We start from the raw sequence: 14763 nt of genomic DNA on the forward strand, positions 1-14763 counted from the left end.
TGTTTAAAAAACAGTGCAGGCTAGTCAGAAACGAGACTGGCAACACGGCGAAACATTATGAAAAACGACCATGTTCTGACTCGTCGTCGAAAACTTACCATAAACGAACGGCCATTGTGAACGCTCGATGACGAACGACTGAATCTGAAGCGGCCGAGATCTGCAATCAAAATAGAAAAGGCAACGTAAATGTATGTTTAAACGCGAGTCAAAGCAATTTCCGCAACGACGAGGAATTTTGTCGAGGAACGGTTCAAGTCGCCGTGACGAAAAAGTTAATCGGTAATCGGTAACGTTTATACGATTGGATTTTTCAACGCAACTTTACACAAACAAGATCGCGTGTTTCGTAGACACAGATCGAGTAAATCTAGACGAATCGCCGACATTATGTCGTTTTGCGATGCTGGAAAAACCGTAGAACGAAAACCAATAATTCTCTCGACAACGAGGAATCGCGTCGAGCGTCGCCCAATATCGATTCGAGGGCTGGATTTTGCCAATGTATTGCCAGTGCTTTCTCGTCGATATCGTTGGCACGGACATTCTTGCGGACACCGATGCATACTAGAACGTGCAACATAGGCAGGTCGATAGCGCGAAATGCAATCGGAAGGAATAGATCGGCTAGGTGCGTTAATGCCGAGTCCACATTGACCAAAGTTATGTGTATTCGTCGATAGAAATAGCATCGTATCTAATCCATATTGGAGCTCGCGAACAGAATTCGAGCAATTCTGTCGTGAACGAGAAATGTTCGAAAGTACCGAAATTCCTCACTTTCTTGTACCACCTTGCTTTCCACCCACTTACCGGCCATCTTTCGTCGTCACGACCATAAGGGAAAAACAATTCTTGTTTCAGTGTCGTGCCAACTGCGAGAACGAGGAAACGAAACATTGGTGTAGCTGAACGTCGGACAAATTACCGTGGGAAACTTCATTTTCGTCGTTGCCAAGAGATTGCCAGTGAGATACACGTAACAAGGAATAGCAATCGAGTATACCGTATTACTGTATTAACGTACTTAACGACGTCCTAATCGTGTCGACCGTTGTTCCGTTTATAGCGTCGCCAACAGCCGGAAGCGATGTCTTTTTCGCCGCAGAAAGTAATTTACTCTGGAGTAACGTCGTTACGAAATGACACCTTAATCTCCGGCAGAGAAAGAAAAAACCGACGATCGTCAATTTTCTTAAGGCTACGCTAGAGTAATTGTGCTCCAACGTTTCTTTCGAAACGTCAAGCAAGATTCGCGAAAATACAAGTAGAATCTCGAGCAGAATCGCCAGTTATCGAATTACAAGACACGCGGCAGTTTCCTTTCTTTAAATAAGGTAAGTCACGTACGCACCATCTATATCGCGAATATCTCAAACTTTCTGTGATTTCGAGTCAAAATTTACCATCTGCGCGGTATTTGTTACCGACGATAAACGAATTTCCATCGAAAAAAAAGGAGTTACGTCGCGCGCAAGATAATCCGCGGAACGCCCGATAACATAATCGTGTAATAGAAGACTCTAGGTATTTACTACGACAGATAGTAGGCAAGAGGAAAGAAACAGGACAACGAAGCGGAGAAGAATGGCGCGCATCCGTCGATACTCGGACCGGATCGCTTCGAGTTTCGTGGAGCAAAGACGAGCTGCGCGTGAACCGCGCATAGTGTACACAGTGCACAGTAGCAACCGCGAACGTCGATTCGGATATTAAATTTTCTCGCCACCGGCGAAGCAAGACGTATTTCCCAGAGGACGGTGCTGGTGTTTTCGGTGGGTCGCGCTCGCGCTCTCGCCCGCCGTTTTCCCTCTCGCATCGCCCTCGTATTCTCATTTCCCTTTATCCGCGGCCAAAGTAATTGCACCGACTCAGAAAATCATCGTCGTTTAATTCTTTCGAGAATGCCGGATTCGTTACCGTTTGAATTCATTTGCGTAATTGCGCCGTATCTCGACATCGGCAGATATCTCGAGAACGAGGCTACCACCCCGTCGGCCGACTTTTTATATCGATTCCCTGGAAATCGGTGAGCCCCGGATTAAATTTCGCGGCGTCGATTCAACCGCCTGTAATTGCTTCGAAGCGTGTCTTCTCCCTTCGTACGGTTTAACGCCTCGAAATTCCTAGCGAATCCAATTCCCTTGTTCAACGTTGGCGCGCCAACATCCTTCCCGATGGCCGACTTTACAACCATCGTCCCATCGATTGTTCGGCGTCGCGTCGCGCTCTATCGACGAGTCAGCGCGGAGGAAGAAACCCTTCAAAGCTGGCATTGCCGGGAAGATGAGAGAAAGATCGACGCGCACGATATCGCGAGCGAGCCTCCGTGCAGCACGCCGACTGCTTATCAGTGAGCAAATGGCGAACCTTTCTGAAACGAAAGGTCGGGACATCCAAGAGCTGTCGAAAAATAATTAAACATCGAACGAGGAAAATGTCTGGTGCACACGTTCGACGTGTGATATAATTTCGAGGGGAGATGGCCGTACAGAAAAAGACGGGATTTACGAAATCAACCTTGCGTAATTGTAATTAAATAAATAATTGTAATAATGAGTTTTCAGTGAAAATTGGCAATGCCATTAAAAAATGTTTTCAAAATATATATTTCCTTCCTAAAAAGTTGTTCACCTAGATACTTACTCCCTGTCAAAATAATAAATTACCTCGATTTGACGTAATTCGCATGTAAAAATAATTTTCTCCGCGTCGCTCGAACGATTTCCACTACTTCTAACATTTGTCGGATAAAAAGTTGCTCGCGATAAATTTCAACTCCGCCCATCGCAATACCGCGCTCGGTCGCGAAGCAAACTGGTGCTAGAGATTTTGCCACGAACGAAGAAAGAAAAAGTCAAGAACGATGAAAATTTTAAAGAAGGATTTTCCTGCCAAGCGAATCGTAAGCGAACCAAAAGCATAAGCATAGGGGTTCCAAGGACTCGGCCGTAAATACCGGTTTTAGTTGTCAGAGGTGATGTACGAGCTAAGAGATAGGGAACGAAACGTCGCCAAAGGACGCAAGGGGTCTCACGCCCTCGATAACTCCGACCAACGACCATCGATATTATCTACCGAGGGGCAGAAATACGAATGACAAATCCGGAATATACGAAAGCCCAGCGATAAAAAAAAAAGTATCGCTTGTCCGTGGCATATCTGTACCGCGATTCTCTCCAGCTGTGACACAACCACGGATCGACTGGACTCGAACGAATGAGAGCGAAGCAGGGGGTTGAATCTCGATCGGGCATAGACCCAGGTCGTACCGCGGCGCGGTGCTTCGTTATCGAAGGTTAATTTGGTCGTGCAGCTCGTCACGGTAATTAATTTCGATTGGTATTCCGAATCGGCCGCGAAACGTCTCACCTCCGCGCGTGCCACCGATAATTACCAACGACGAACGAGGCTGATTGCCTAGAACTGCCAACGCGACAGAAGGGAAACGCGCCAAGGAATTCGAAAGTTCGTTGACCGAAATTTCGAGAGCCCGCGAGTAAACGGCCGACGGTAGATCGAAATGCTGGGTGAACCTCGAATAGATGGACGGACGAGCCGAACGAAAGTAAAAACGAACACCGGAGAGTGCATGTTTCCGCGGAAACTATAATTGCCAGTTAGTCGAGAAACGAAAACTCCAAACGAAAGGCCATACAGATGCTCTTGTCGTGCTTGCGTATTTAGAGTCCGACGTTTTCCACTTTGTAGCAACTATTTCAGCTTCTGTGACTTTTCAGCGAATCTCAGACGTTGTCCGAGTTAACGAACACGAACCCTAATCAGTTTCACGATATACAACCGATAAACTTTTTATTACGGTATCTAACACACTTTACAGTCTAAAGTTTCAAACGAAATAATAATTCACGAGTTGCTTAACTTTAGATTTAAACTAATTATTTAGACTTATCAAGTATCCTAATACTTCCGAATATCGTCCGATAGCTCCGCCTTAATTCGCATCACACTCGTTTCTCACACAATCGATACTTCCGACTGGAACAGATTTTCGATTCGCCACCCCAACGCTCCACTCGTTGATATTTTTTGCTCGTTCGAGGACTCGCAATGCAGTTTGTGCTTGGAAGAGCGTGCGTTGCGTCACGAGGGCACAGATTATCGGAACTCGTGACCGCGTCCCGATCAATCCTAACCATCCCTCCTATATGCACAGTTCTTGGCCATCGGAATTAGGACAATTCAAAACTTTCGATATTTCGCATCTTTTCAGTAAAATTGTCAGGGGTTAGCTAATATCGATAACAAAGGAGTTTTATCGATTACCAAGGTGTTATACACATACGGATAGGTGAAAAACAGTAAACAGTTTGTCTTCGTTACAGCTCCTACGCTTTCCAGCTCGAATTTTGTCGTCGACACCGCTAAGACGACAGTGTTCCTTTGCCTGCATTCCGTTGATACGATAGTAAAACATCGTATGGTCGCGACGAGAATAACGCTTTGCTGGGAAAATTTAAAAGTCTAGTCTCGTGCTCTGTCCGTTCGAGAAACGCGTGATTAATGGTGAACACATTTTTTGGATGCGTCTCAGTTTCGATAGCGAAATCGCCGAAAGATACGAAAGAAAGAAAATTAAGATTCGTTGTGAGAAGTTCCAAAATGGAAGGTTGCGAAGACGAAGAACGTGTCACGGCGGAAGACGAGGAAAGCCTCGGGTGTCGCGTGCCGTCGCGTCTTTGCCTTGTCTGCTCTTCTCCGCTCCTTTTGCCCAGGCAGCTCCGTTGTTCTCGGTTCGCGGCCATTTCTTTCGCTCGTCCCGTCGCGTCGCGTCGTTCCCCGACGAGTTATGCAACGAGGAGATGCCACCGACCAGGAATGCCGTTAATTGGCCGAAAATAAATGCCGCCGTTGAACGTCTTTCTCTGTTGAGTGCTCGCATTCGAGCAATGTCGCTTTGCCTCCTCTCGTCTCCTTTCAACCCATCCGCACTTTTCTCGCTCCGCGTCACTCGATCGGTGACCACCGACGGTTTTTTGACACCGAGACGGCTTCGTTGTCGCAAACCGAGACCGTCGGAGACGCGAATCTCCGTCGCTGTATTTTAAAGATAGCTCGGGAAAGCGATAGACGCGAGACGTCTCCTATACGAAACGACAACGACCGCGGCCCCAACCGTTACCGATAGATTCGAATCTATTTAAAGGACATGCGTTCCTCTTCGCAAAAAGAACATCTCGTCTAGACCTTGAAACGGCAGTCGGCTAAAGGTAGGATTTTCTATAAACGTCAGACGAAAAGTACGCGTCTAGACGCTCGTATCCAAGACGTTCGTAAGAATCTTTTTGCTGACAATCGTCTCGATTACGGCCTGACGAATTACGAAGCCTCTAAACGAAAAGACACCCGTCGGTATTATAGACTGACCTATTTCGAGCCGTCGACATTCTGTCTTCTTATTTTCGACTTCGCATCTCCCTACTCGGTCCTTCTTTCGATCGAAGGAGCTCAGGTACGCGACGAGCATTACGCCGATCACGTGGAACGGTTCTCCGGAGGATTTCGCGAATCCGACGACCCGTCAATTTGCCAGGCGCCACGTTTCTCTTTCTGCCGATAGGTCGCCGCCTTCCAACGACAAAGTGCTTTTCTCCTAACAGCCCCTTTCGTTTCCTCGAAAATGGAGTCGACCTCTTTGGAAAAAAAATTTACTAGGGCGTTGCGACTCTGCCTATTTCAACGTCAAATAGATTTTTCTTTCTAGCCAAAAAATAAGAAGGTAAGGTATGAAAATGGAAGGAGAAGGAGCGGACAAATAACAAGAAAAAGACGGACGTTTTCTAACTTCGATACGATGCAACATATGGAAAAGCCGAGAAAAACACGATGGAGGCCGTTGCGGATTTACGAGCGTGAACGTCAACGTGTGGCGTTCGCATAGTTAACGATGGAACGATAAATCAATGCGTTTACCAGCCGGCGAGGGATGGACGCGCCTTGTAGATGAACCGAACGATATTTATGCAACGAACCGGTTGCGTATTCGTGGTTGGTTGAGTCGCATGCACGACCGCGTTCGCAACGGAGCGACGCGACGACGCGACGGTACGGTTACGATAGCCGAGTTCTCGTACCTCGTCGCTCCGTTAGGCTTCCAACGGACAGCCGCATTGTTTCGCACCCCTTCGCGCGTATCTATCAATCTCGTTTCGGTTTCATCGGCGTTGTACTACGCCGCTCGAATGACTGGCAAATTGATTCCTGTCGTTAAACGACCCTATGAAAATTGCTGTCTATGGAAAATTCAACGAAATGCGGTAATTCTCGGCTAATAAGCGCATTCTCGGCCTTCGCGGTGGACGCAGAACTATCCTCATCAACTTTTCGATCTGCTGCCATGGAGCGTTATCCGTAACCCGTGATCGACGATATCTCAGTTACCAAAATGATACCAAACACGATCATGTTTTTTTACAATACTTACGATTAAACAAGAACGATCAGACTCTTTGTTTTACTCGCGCTCGAGGTTTCTCTCGTCCTCGACACATTTAAAAACCGAGCGAGTCCAAGAGAGACGATAGACGATAATTCTTAGAATAGCGAGTAAGTAAGTACCTTTCTCGATAAGAGTAACGTGGTAAACCCGAATACCAAAGTCGCATTTACTAACCGAAGATTACTGTATTTTCGTTTTAATTCGTCCAACGCGCGTGCATCGTAGAAAGAGGCCTCGATTACTCGCGCAGCTGGCACAGAGAGCTCTCGGTTATTCGCATCAAAGCTTCCGTTCTTGCCGGCTGTTCGTCTCGTTTGCTCTCTACCCGTCCCTTCCGGAATCTAGGATGATCTCTCCACCATAGTTTCCGCCTCTTCCCTCCTACTCCTGCCGAGTCGGTCTTTTCAGCCGAACAAACCATTCCCTTTTCTCCCTTATACCGGCACTCTCGCGTATACGATGAAAATGACTCGAGGCAGCGGCTCGAGCCTGTGCCAGCGAACGAGGAGCGGAATCGTTGCGACGCGACGGCAACGGCAACCCGTGGAAACTTTCCTACCGACGAAACGCGACGCGCCGTTCGATTATAGGCTGCGTTCTCTAATTGCGCAAAAGTAATCCAGTCGCTCTCAATTGCACCAAATACACACAATTCGGAGATGTCTTCCTGTCGACAAAACTTTTAGTTAAGCCTATGGAGCTCTGTGAAAGTTTGTGTTCTACGGTGCTTGAAACCTAACCCCTACTATGCGAATTCGTACACGATGCATCGCGACGAAGAGAACCATACAATGGCTAACGTATAAACAGGAAAGTTATGCCAAATTCAATTTGCACGCACTCATCAATGTATTTGGACGTTTTCGATAGGAACGGTAATGAGATACCGCTGTACCGAAATACCATTGTCGTATTGATGAAATTTTATTCGTTGGAAACTTTAGCGAAGCGACCGATGAAAATTATTCGACCGATAAAACTTTCAAACGATCGGCTATCGATCATCGTGACCGTAATGTCGGAACACGCGTTGCGAGCGATGTTCGGCGTTACGAAAGGAACACCTGAGCTTGATCGACGATAGCCAGAACGCTACGAGTTGAAACGGTTGGCCGGCACGCGATGCTTCTCGAACATCGATCCTGGCTCAGCTGACTTTCAGTCCACTCGCGTGCCTTTCCTTACGGTTCGATACGGCTGTTTTTAAACGCTGAACACAATCCACGTAGAAGGAAGCGAAACGCGTAGGCGAATTGTCGCGGAAGGGTAGAATCGCAGAGAACGATGCACTGGAAATACTTGGGAATTCAGACGAGCAGTGACATCGTTAAAAGTCTCGAGTGCATCCCCTTTGATTTAAAATGCAAATTTTTGTCGAAGAAACGAAGGGAGCGGAAAGCTACGAGATTGTCGACCGAGCGACTACTATCGCGACTGTAAACTTTCCTCTCGTTTCCTTTCGGTACTTGCAAGACTAGCGTCGCGATAACCCATCCAAGAAGCGCGCTAACAACCTCTCTATTCTACATCTCGTCGTCGACTTTCCTTTCCTCTCTGCGACTCGCCTTTCTGTTAAATGCATTCGGTAACGAAAAGCCGATATTCGGCGGACACACTCGCACTATCGGCAGAACACGACAGCTCGTTTTAGAGATTTTGCCGATGGGCAGGTTGCGCGACGACATCGACGAAACCACCTGCTTACGAGCCAGCCTCTGCTCGCAAAACCATCGTTGTTCGTTTTCCCTATCGAATTTCGATACCTATTCGCTGCTGCCAGTGGCGCCTTTGTTCCGTCTCTTCTTAAACGACGGTCCAACCACGGTAACGTCGTCGCTCATCCGCGCGGTTTCGTTTTACGACGATTCAACGAGAAACTTTCTCGATCCTGCGCCATACTAATTGACCGAACTTTTTCTTTGTTTTCGCTAATAAGATATAGAGAAAATAAACGATCGAACAGACGTCGCAGCCCGATTAGCTCGTTCGCCAATTTGATTCAAGGGTTCATAAAGTTGGTATAAGCCAGCAACATAATCGTGACAATCACACCTCGTTGCAGTTACATTGCTGAAGAAATTTCAATGTGTTTTGTATCTATAACAGGTATAATATATCCATATTGAATTTTTATAAATGTTCAAAAGCTTGTACTTTCGTGAGCCACTGTACGTAACTTCTACGCTTAATGGTTTAAGCAAGAGAATATAAAAATATTATTACACGGGCCGAGCCCAATAATAAGTACGAAAGGATATAATAATAAGCGCAATGAGAAAACTAAGAAAAGAAAGTGAATACAGAAAAGACAGCGAAATAAAATAAGAAAAAGGGGATGAGGAACGGGAAAAAGAATATTATTGGAAAGCTTTACGTGATGAAAGGATATTGTAGAGCTACATTTTATATGTGTTTGAAGCGTCCGAGGAGGCCGATATTTTCAGCGTATCGATTTGCTAATTTAATAATTCCATTTAATGGATCTCGGGTGCTGTAGCATATTTTGGTAGTTGACGGGCACAAATTAAAGAAGTTGATCAGGTCTTAATGCACGTGGTGGTGCATACAGGTTTATGTGCACCAAAGTAGGTGGAGTTGATTTTGCCGTTAATAATAAATAAAAACGGAAGATCTGCTACAATTTCATGGATTTCGAGAGTAGATAAGCGGATAACATTATCTAAAATGGAAATGTTATTGCGATCATGAAATGACATTTTAACGCCTTACTTATAAACAGCAAATCTAAGAAATTTCTGATGAATTCTCTCCAACAGAAATACGTATTTGTCGTATGTGATATAATTGCGATCCAACTAATGAGCCATAAAGAAATTTTAGAGTTGACACGTTGGAAATTCCGAAGACGCGCGAATAATTAACTCGAAAGTTTTCAGCGATCCTTTGACAATATTAGAGCAATGTTTTGACAAATTCAAAATGCGTATGAAAATATTCTAAGATCGTCGACCGCGCTAATCTCTGTCAAGGTACAATTCGATAGATTATAGATAAGACAACTGAATTCGTTTAACACGAATATCTATATAGTAATAATATGACATTTAGAGAAGTTCAAGTCCAATTTATTTAATAAACACCAATTACAGAGCTTACTGAAATCAGACTGTAATTATATAGCGTCGTGGCGGTTAGAGATCCGCTTAAATGTTTTTAGATTTTTATCGAAGTATCCCAACGAACAAAAGCCGAATAAATTCCCCAGAGACATTTTCCACTAAACGAGGACGCTGCCTCGTCCTTGATGTTCCAACGCTATTCCGCGAACTTGTTCGGAATATCGATGGAACGCCTGCGCCGACCACGGACTGAACTATCTTAACGAACCGTGTCACTCGTATGCTTCTCGCTGAGTTAATACAGCCCAATGATATGGATCGCAACCGAGAATTTCAAATATTCCAAAACACGTTCTAGAAAATTCGTAGGAAGATGAATACCATTCTCTTCCCTAGATACGTACGTATCTTTGCTGACCGATCTGATCCTGAGGAAGTTCGGGGCGAGGATCGGTGACCTTCCATCACGACATCTCCTCGTCTAAATCGCCTGGAAACAAGTGTAAACGGTCAGGTTTCGCCCACACTGGCCGCGCTATTGGCACGAATGACCGCTCTGATTCAAATCTCTCGAACATCTCTCATCGACGAATTACGATCGTATAATTAGTCTCCCTATAAAGCTACCATTGCGACACGGCTCTAAAGTCAGTCTAATTATATAAAGGGTAGAAAACTTATTGTAATGGGAAAGCTGCAGATAGTAACTGTAAAGATATAGGAGGGATTCGGAAATACAAGTAATTTCCTTTATTTAGCACACAACAGTTATACATATATCTTATACTCTGAAGACCTCGAAGATCTACTCTCACGCATGCTTGTTGTCAACCGACTCTTTCAAATGCTTCTAACGACTGCCAATCGTCTTTTGTCCCAACTAAGGCCTGTATCATCTTCCTAACAGTAACAAAATATTTTACTTTAAACACTTAACAATTTGTTAATAGAGGAATTAGGAAATGATAGATTTCTTTAAAGAGAAAGATGAAGGTTAAATCTGATACAGAAATTTCGATCGCACATGGAGAGGAATCATCGGTGATAAGTTCGACTCAAGCGTCCACGAGTCAGGCGTCGCGGAGACGCCATCGCGCCGACGCCGCCGATAGTGGAGCTAAGAAAACATTCGCAGTTGCAAATTACTCGTGATACGCCAGCATTAAGCGTTTACGCGTGTGTTTCGCGTAACGGGGAAATTTACGAGATCGCAAGTTCGATTTACGAAGCAGCGAAACATCTGCGGTTGGAAGTCGCTGGTGCACCGAACTCGTCTCGAGCCTCGAGCAGAGAGAAGAAGCAGGAAACGAGAGGCGCGCGTGCCACGCGTACTCTGGCGCATCGTTGCACACAGGAAGCGGAACAAGAGGAGAAAAACGAGACCGAGACCGTGTCTTCTTTGGTCGAAGATTTCGCGATGGTGGCACTTCAAAGAGAGGACGGCCGCGTAGAAACGGAGCTGGTCCGTTTCTTAGAACGCTTTACGAACCGTCGCGCCACGAGAACTTCGGTCGCTTCATTTGCTGGATTTAGAATGAATTATCGGGGTATTAACGTTGCGCGGACAAGTAATGCCCCTCCACCGTACGATCTACGACGTACCATCCCATTCTCGGATCTTGCCAGTTTCCCTTTTTTGCACAGTAGTCTGGAAAATCGGATTTCGTAGCCAAAATCTTATTTTTTCAACTTCAACGTTTCAAAGAAATTGTTCTTTTACGGATTAACAACTTTATTTCTCCTTTCGAATAATTCTGTGGTCAATAAACTGATTACAATCAAATCGACAGATTTTACGCTTGAAATGCCCTGCGCAATGAAATACGTTCTCGTATATACAAGTATAAGCTTTTACGATCTTTATTCTTCCGTTTTTGTTTGCAAAAAAATGTTTCGCGAGAAATTCAACGAAAACTCACTCACCGAATCGCTACTCCGTGTTCTTGTCGTATTCGCGATACCTAAAACAAAGAAATGCGTATTCGACGACAGTGGACATGATGTACGCGCGTGAAAATAAATTATCACGTAAATTCGGTTTTTAATTACCCAGTTGATCGAAAGGAACGCTAAACAGCTTCGAAATGCGAAGGACCGATCGAAGAAACTTTCTAAAAATACGAGCCGACCATCGACAGTTTCCGAAATTAACCATACATTGCAATAGACGATTTTCAATCGGTAGAACACGATCGCGTTTCTTCGAGTAATTTCATAATTAGATCACAACTTCTACGTCTCGACGGGAAGCTTGGTAACTCGTAAGCGTTTTGACAGGGCTTCGGGTCTTTTTCTTCGCAGCACAGCTTGTCAAAGCCAAAGCGATTAGCACGAAAAAGTGGAATGCGTTTCAAAGACCAAGTCGATTCGTGTTTCCAATCTAAACAGAGATCTAAATATAATCGAAACATCGGAAATGTTTCTCTTGCCTCTAGCCGCTTTGCAAATAGAGTACAATTCTAAATTTTCTGCGCGACGGAACGTAGCGTAACCACGACATTCGCTTTGCTCTCGGCAATGTTTTTGTGACGGCGCGTCACATTCGTTGTCTGCGTAAAATGATTACCAACGACCGCTGCCTCCATCTCTTGCCCCACTGCTATCGATCCTGCTTATTTATAGCGATACAGGAAAACGGCAATCCGGTCGTCGTACTTCAAGAAGTTCGCACACGACGAGTCTGGTTCGCGTGAAAATTGAGCATGCCTCTTTCGATCTTTTCTGTCAAGTACGCGTTAGAAACTGCGTTGCGCCTATTAACCCCTTCAACCCTAGCGAAACGCGATACGCCCGAGTGAATGTTTCCGATTCCCTGTTGTTGACCTTTTAAGGCTTGCCTTCTAAAGTTGGAAGATCAACGACGCAAGAAGCGCGTCTATTAACGAGAAGTACTTTTAGAAAGCGACGATTCGCTCGAAACCGAAACCAGCGAGAAAGTTTCGACTTTGCCAATCCCATGGCTTCGGTTGCGGTCATCCCCGAGACTCCCCGAGGCTCTCCGAGGTCGTGTCCGATCGAATCGAGCAGCAAGTATCTACCACTCGGCTGATTGGCTCTTTGAATTAAAGCTAATTGTTGAAAACCACCTAAATGTAGAAAAGCCATCGATAATCCAGTATCAGATTTAATGCTGTGTTTCGAAGGATGTCACTGCGACGAAATCGTACAGCGAAAAACACGGCCGCAACCGACAAAGAACAATCAGCTGTCGGACGTTGTCACTGAAGCAACGTTTGCAACGAACATCGCGAAGCGATCCGATGCGCTACTGCGAAAGCTGCACGCGAAATTCCTCCGAATAACGCCAGCTCTCGTGCATTTCCACAACAACGGCTATTGAAATTAACATTAACTGTGCAGCCACTGAAAAATCTAAGCGACGTTTCTCGTACTATGACCTCACCGTGCCGGAAATTCGGTTCTTACGAAAATCTGGACATGTTGAAAGCATCGTAAAGCAAAGAATCAGCGGGATATTCTTGCGAATGGTACTGGTGACTGACGTAGATGAAACGTGATTGGTATTGTGGGAAAATGCGGTGGATGCGAAATACGAACAAAGATACAAATCCTTGACGTGTATACACTGGCTCATGAAAATATTTGAACATTTCCCATAGAAAATTTTCACGTTCTTATTGTACGTGTTATATAGAACAGAAAATACAAATCGCGTGCCAAGAATTACACACTGTGGAGATGGCAAGTATCGGCGCTTTCTTCCTCGACCTTCGTGTTTTGACTACGCTATTCCACGCCGCCAAAACAATCCACGAGTTATCACCGATGTTGCATCGGAGAAACAACGAGGACAATGGGAAATCTCATCCACCGATGTTTACCGATACGGACGACATTCTCATTTTCGATTTGCCTACTAGACGGAGAAACAGCGGTTTTAGCGGGGTGCTTGCATCTCTCGACGAACACAGCACCTTTTGAAAGTAAATCGAACAGGGATGCAATAAAATCCTAACGATCCGCGAAATTAGCAACGTAAACGTAAACTCGATACGACGTGTAACTAGTGTAGGTGATAATAAATGGAAATACCGAACATACACGTTACAAATTTACGTGTTATTATATTAAAATTATTAAAAATTTACTAGTCACGTTACCATTTTGCACAAAAACATCAGAACAAAGACAATCGTGTAATTAATTTTTTCATAGCCTGCGACAGAAATTGTTTTTCTATTAATTACGAACCCTCGTCGTGTAAAAGTGGAGTTACTAGCTTAGTAACGAGAGCCAGCATTCATCATCTTCATCGCTTCTCTGTTACGTTTGTGTCTGTTGCAGACACCCTCGACGAGAGCGTTGAAAAACATGTAGTTTCAAATGCAACCAGCGAATGTGAGTACGACGAGCACTCGCGGCCATATTAACCTATCGAGACCGGGATAAAATGTTCTCCGTACCTTCGAAACGAATCGTATCATCCGCCCTTCTTCGCAATCCTTGCTAGAAAGCTAACGTTCGAGAACGATCCAATCGTCGCGGAGCCTGACGACGAATGCGCGGCGGTTCGATCAGGCAAAATCACTACAACCCTGTCCTCGCTTCCAAGAGGAGCAGAGGGGCAGACATGGTGAAAAGCAGAGGCAACTAAGCAAAATAACGCGCGATTTAGCAACTTGTATGCCAAGAGGCTGGGTGGCTCTCTATCCAGGGGACGACTTTCCATAAATCATAGCGACTCGTGAAACTGCTACAAACCGCAAGCATACAAATGAGAATGCAAATTTTGGAATGTTACAGCTCTTTCTCTCGGATCTGGCGCTAACTCGCGCGTTTCATAATTCTCTAGGGAGATGGCACACTCCTTAACTCGCCTTTCCCTTCTTCCCCTTCATCGACGATCTTCTCTGTACGTCGCCTTCATTGTCTCTACGTGCTCCTGTTCGATATCGTAAACTTAAGTTACGCCGCCAGCGAAGTTGCTTCGATAAACGGAAGAGTGTTCCTGTGCGCCTTCGCCTAGCTCGAATCCTTTAGCCGCGTTTCCCACGGTGGTTTCTCCTGCTAGTTCCTTTTACCATTGACGTTACACTTATCTCCATAGTTGGAGAAGGTTTATGTAGAACAACGCGACGCGGGAACGGCAAAGCCAATTTACCAACACGAACTCCGACACCGTTAGCGACTGTGTTAGCGATCGTGTTATCGTCTTTATCGAATCAATCGTCCTACTTATCTCTCTCTCTCTCTCTCTTTTCT

General features: G+C 45.2%; 1 protein-coding gene across 12 annotated transcripts in view; it reads right to left on the reverse strand.

Annotated features, from left to right (window-relative positions):
- LOC126916289 (stress-activated protein kinase JNK) overlaps positions 1-14763 on the reverse strand; it is a 63467-nt gene that overhangs the window by 12616 nt on the left and 36088 nt on the right. For 7 of the 12 annotated variants that reach the window (XM_050721942.1, XM_050721945.1, XM_050721943.1 and 4 more), the window contains 2 exons: positions 11464-11501; positions 99-160 (listed from right to left, as the gene is read on the reverse strand). The exons of 2 other annotated variants lie outside the window; for them this stretch is intronic. In XM_050721942.1, coding sequence (XP_050577899.1) covers positions 99-160; positions 11464-11501 — 100 coding nt within the window. Of the gene's footprint in view, positions 1-98; positions 161-813; positions 855-11463; positions 11502-14763 lie in introns of those variants that run through there. 3 more of the 12 variants (XM_050721947.1, XM_050721950.1, XM_050721948.1) reach the window with 2 other exon arrangements.

The sequence above is a fragment of the Bombus affinis genome, chromosome 5 (genome assembly GCF_024516045.1).
Source record: "Bombus affinis isolate iyBomAffi1 chromosome 5, iyBomAffi1.2, whole genome shotgun sequence".
Lineage (NCBI taxonomy): Eukaryota > Metazoa > Arthropoda > Insecta > Hymenoptera > Apidae > Bombus > Bombus affinis.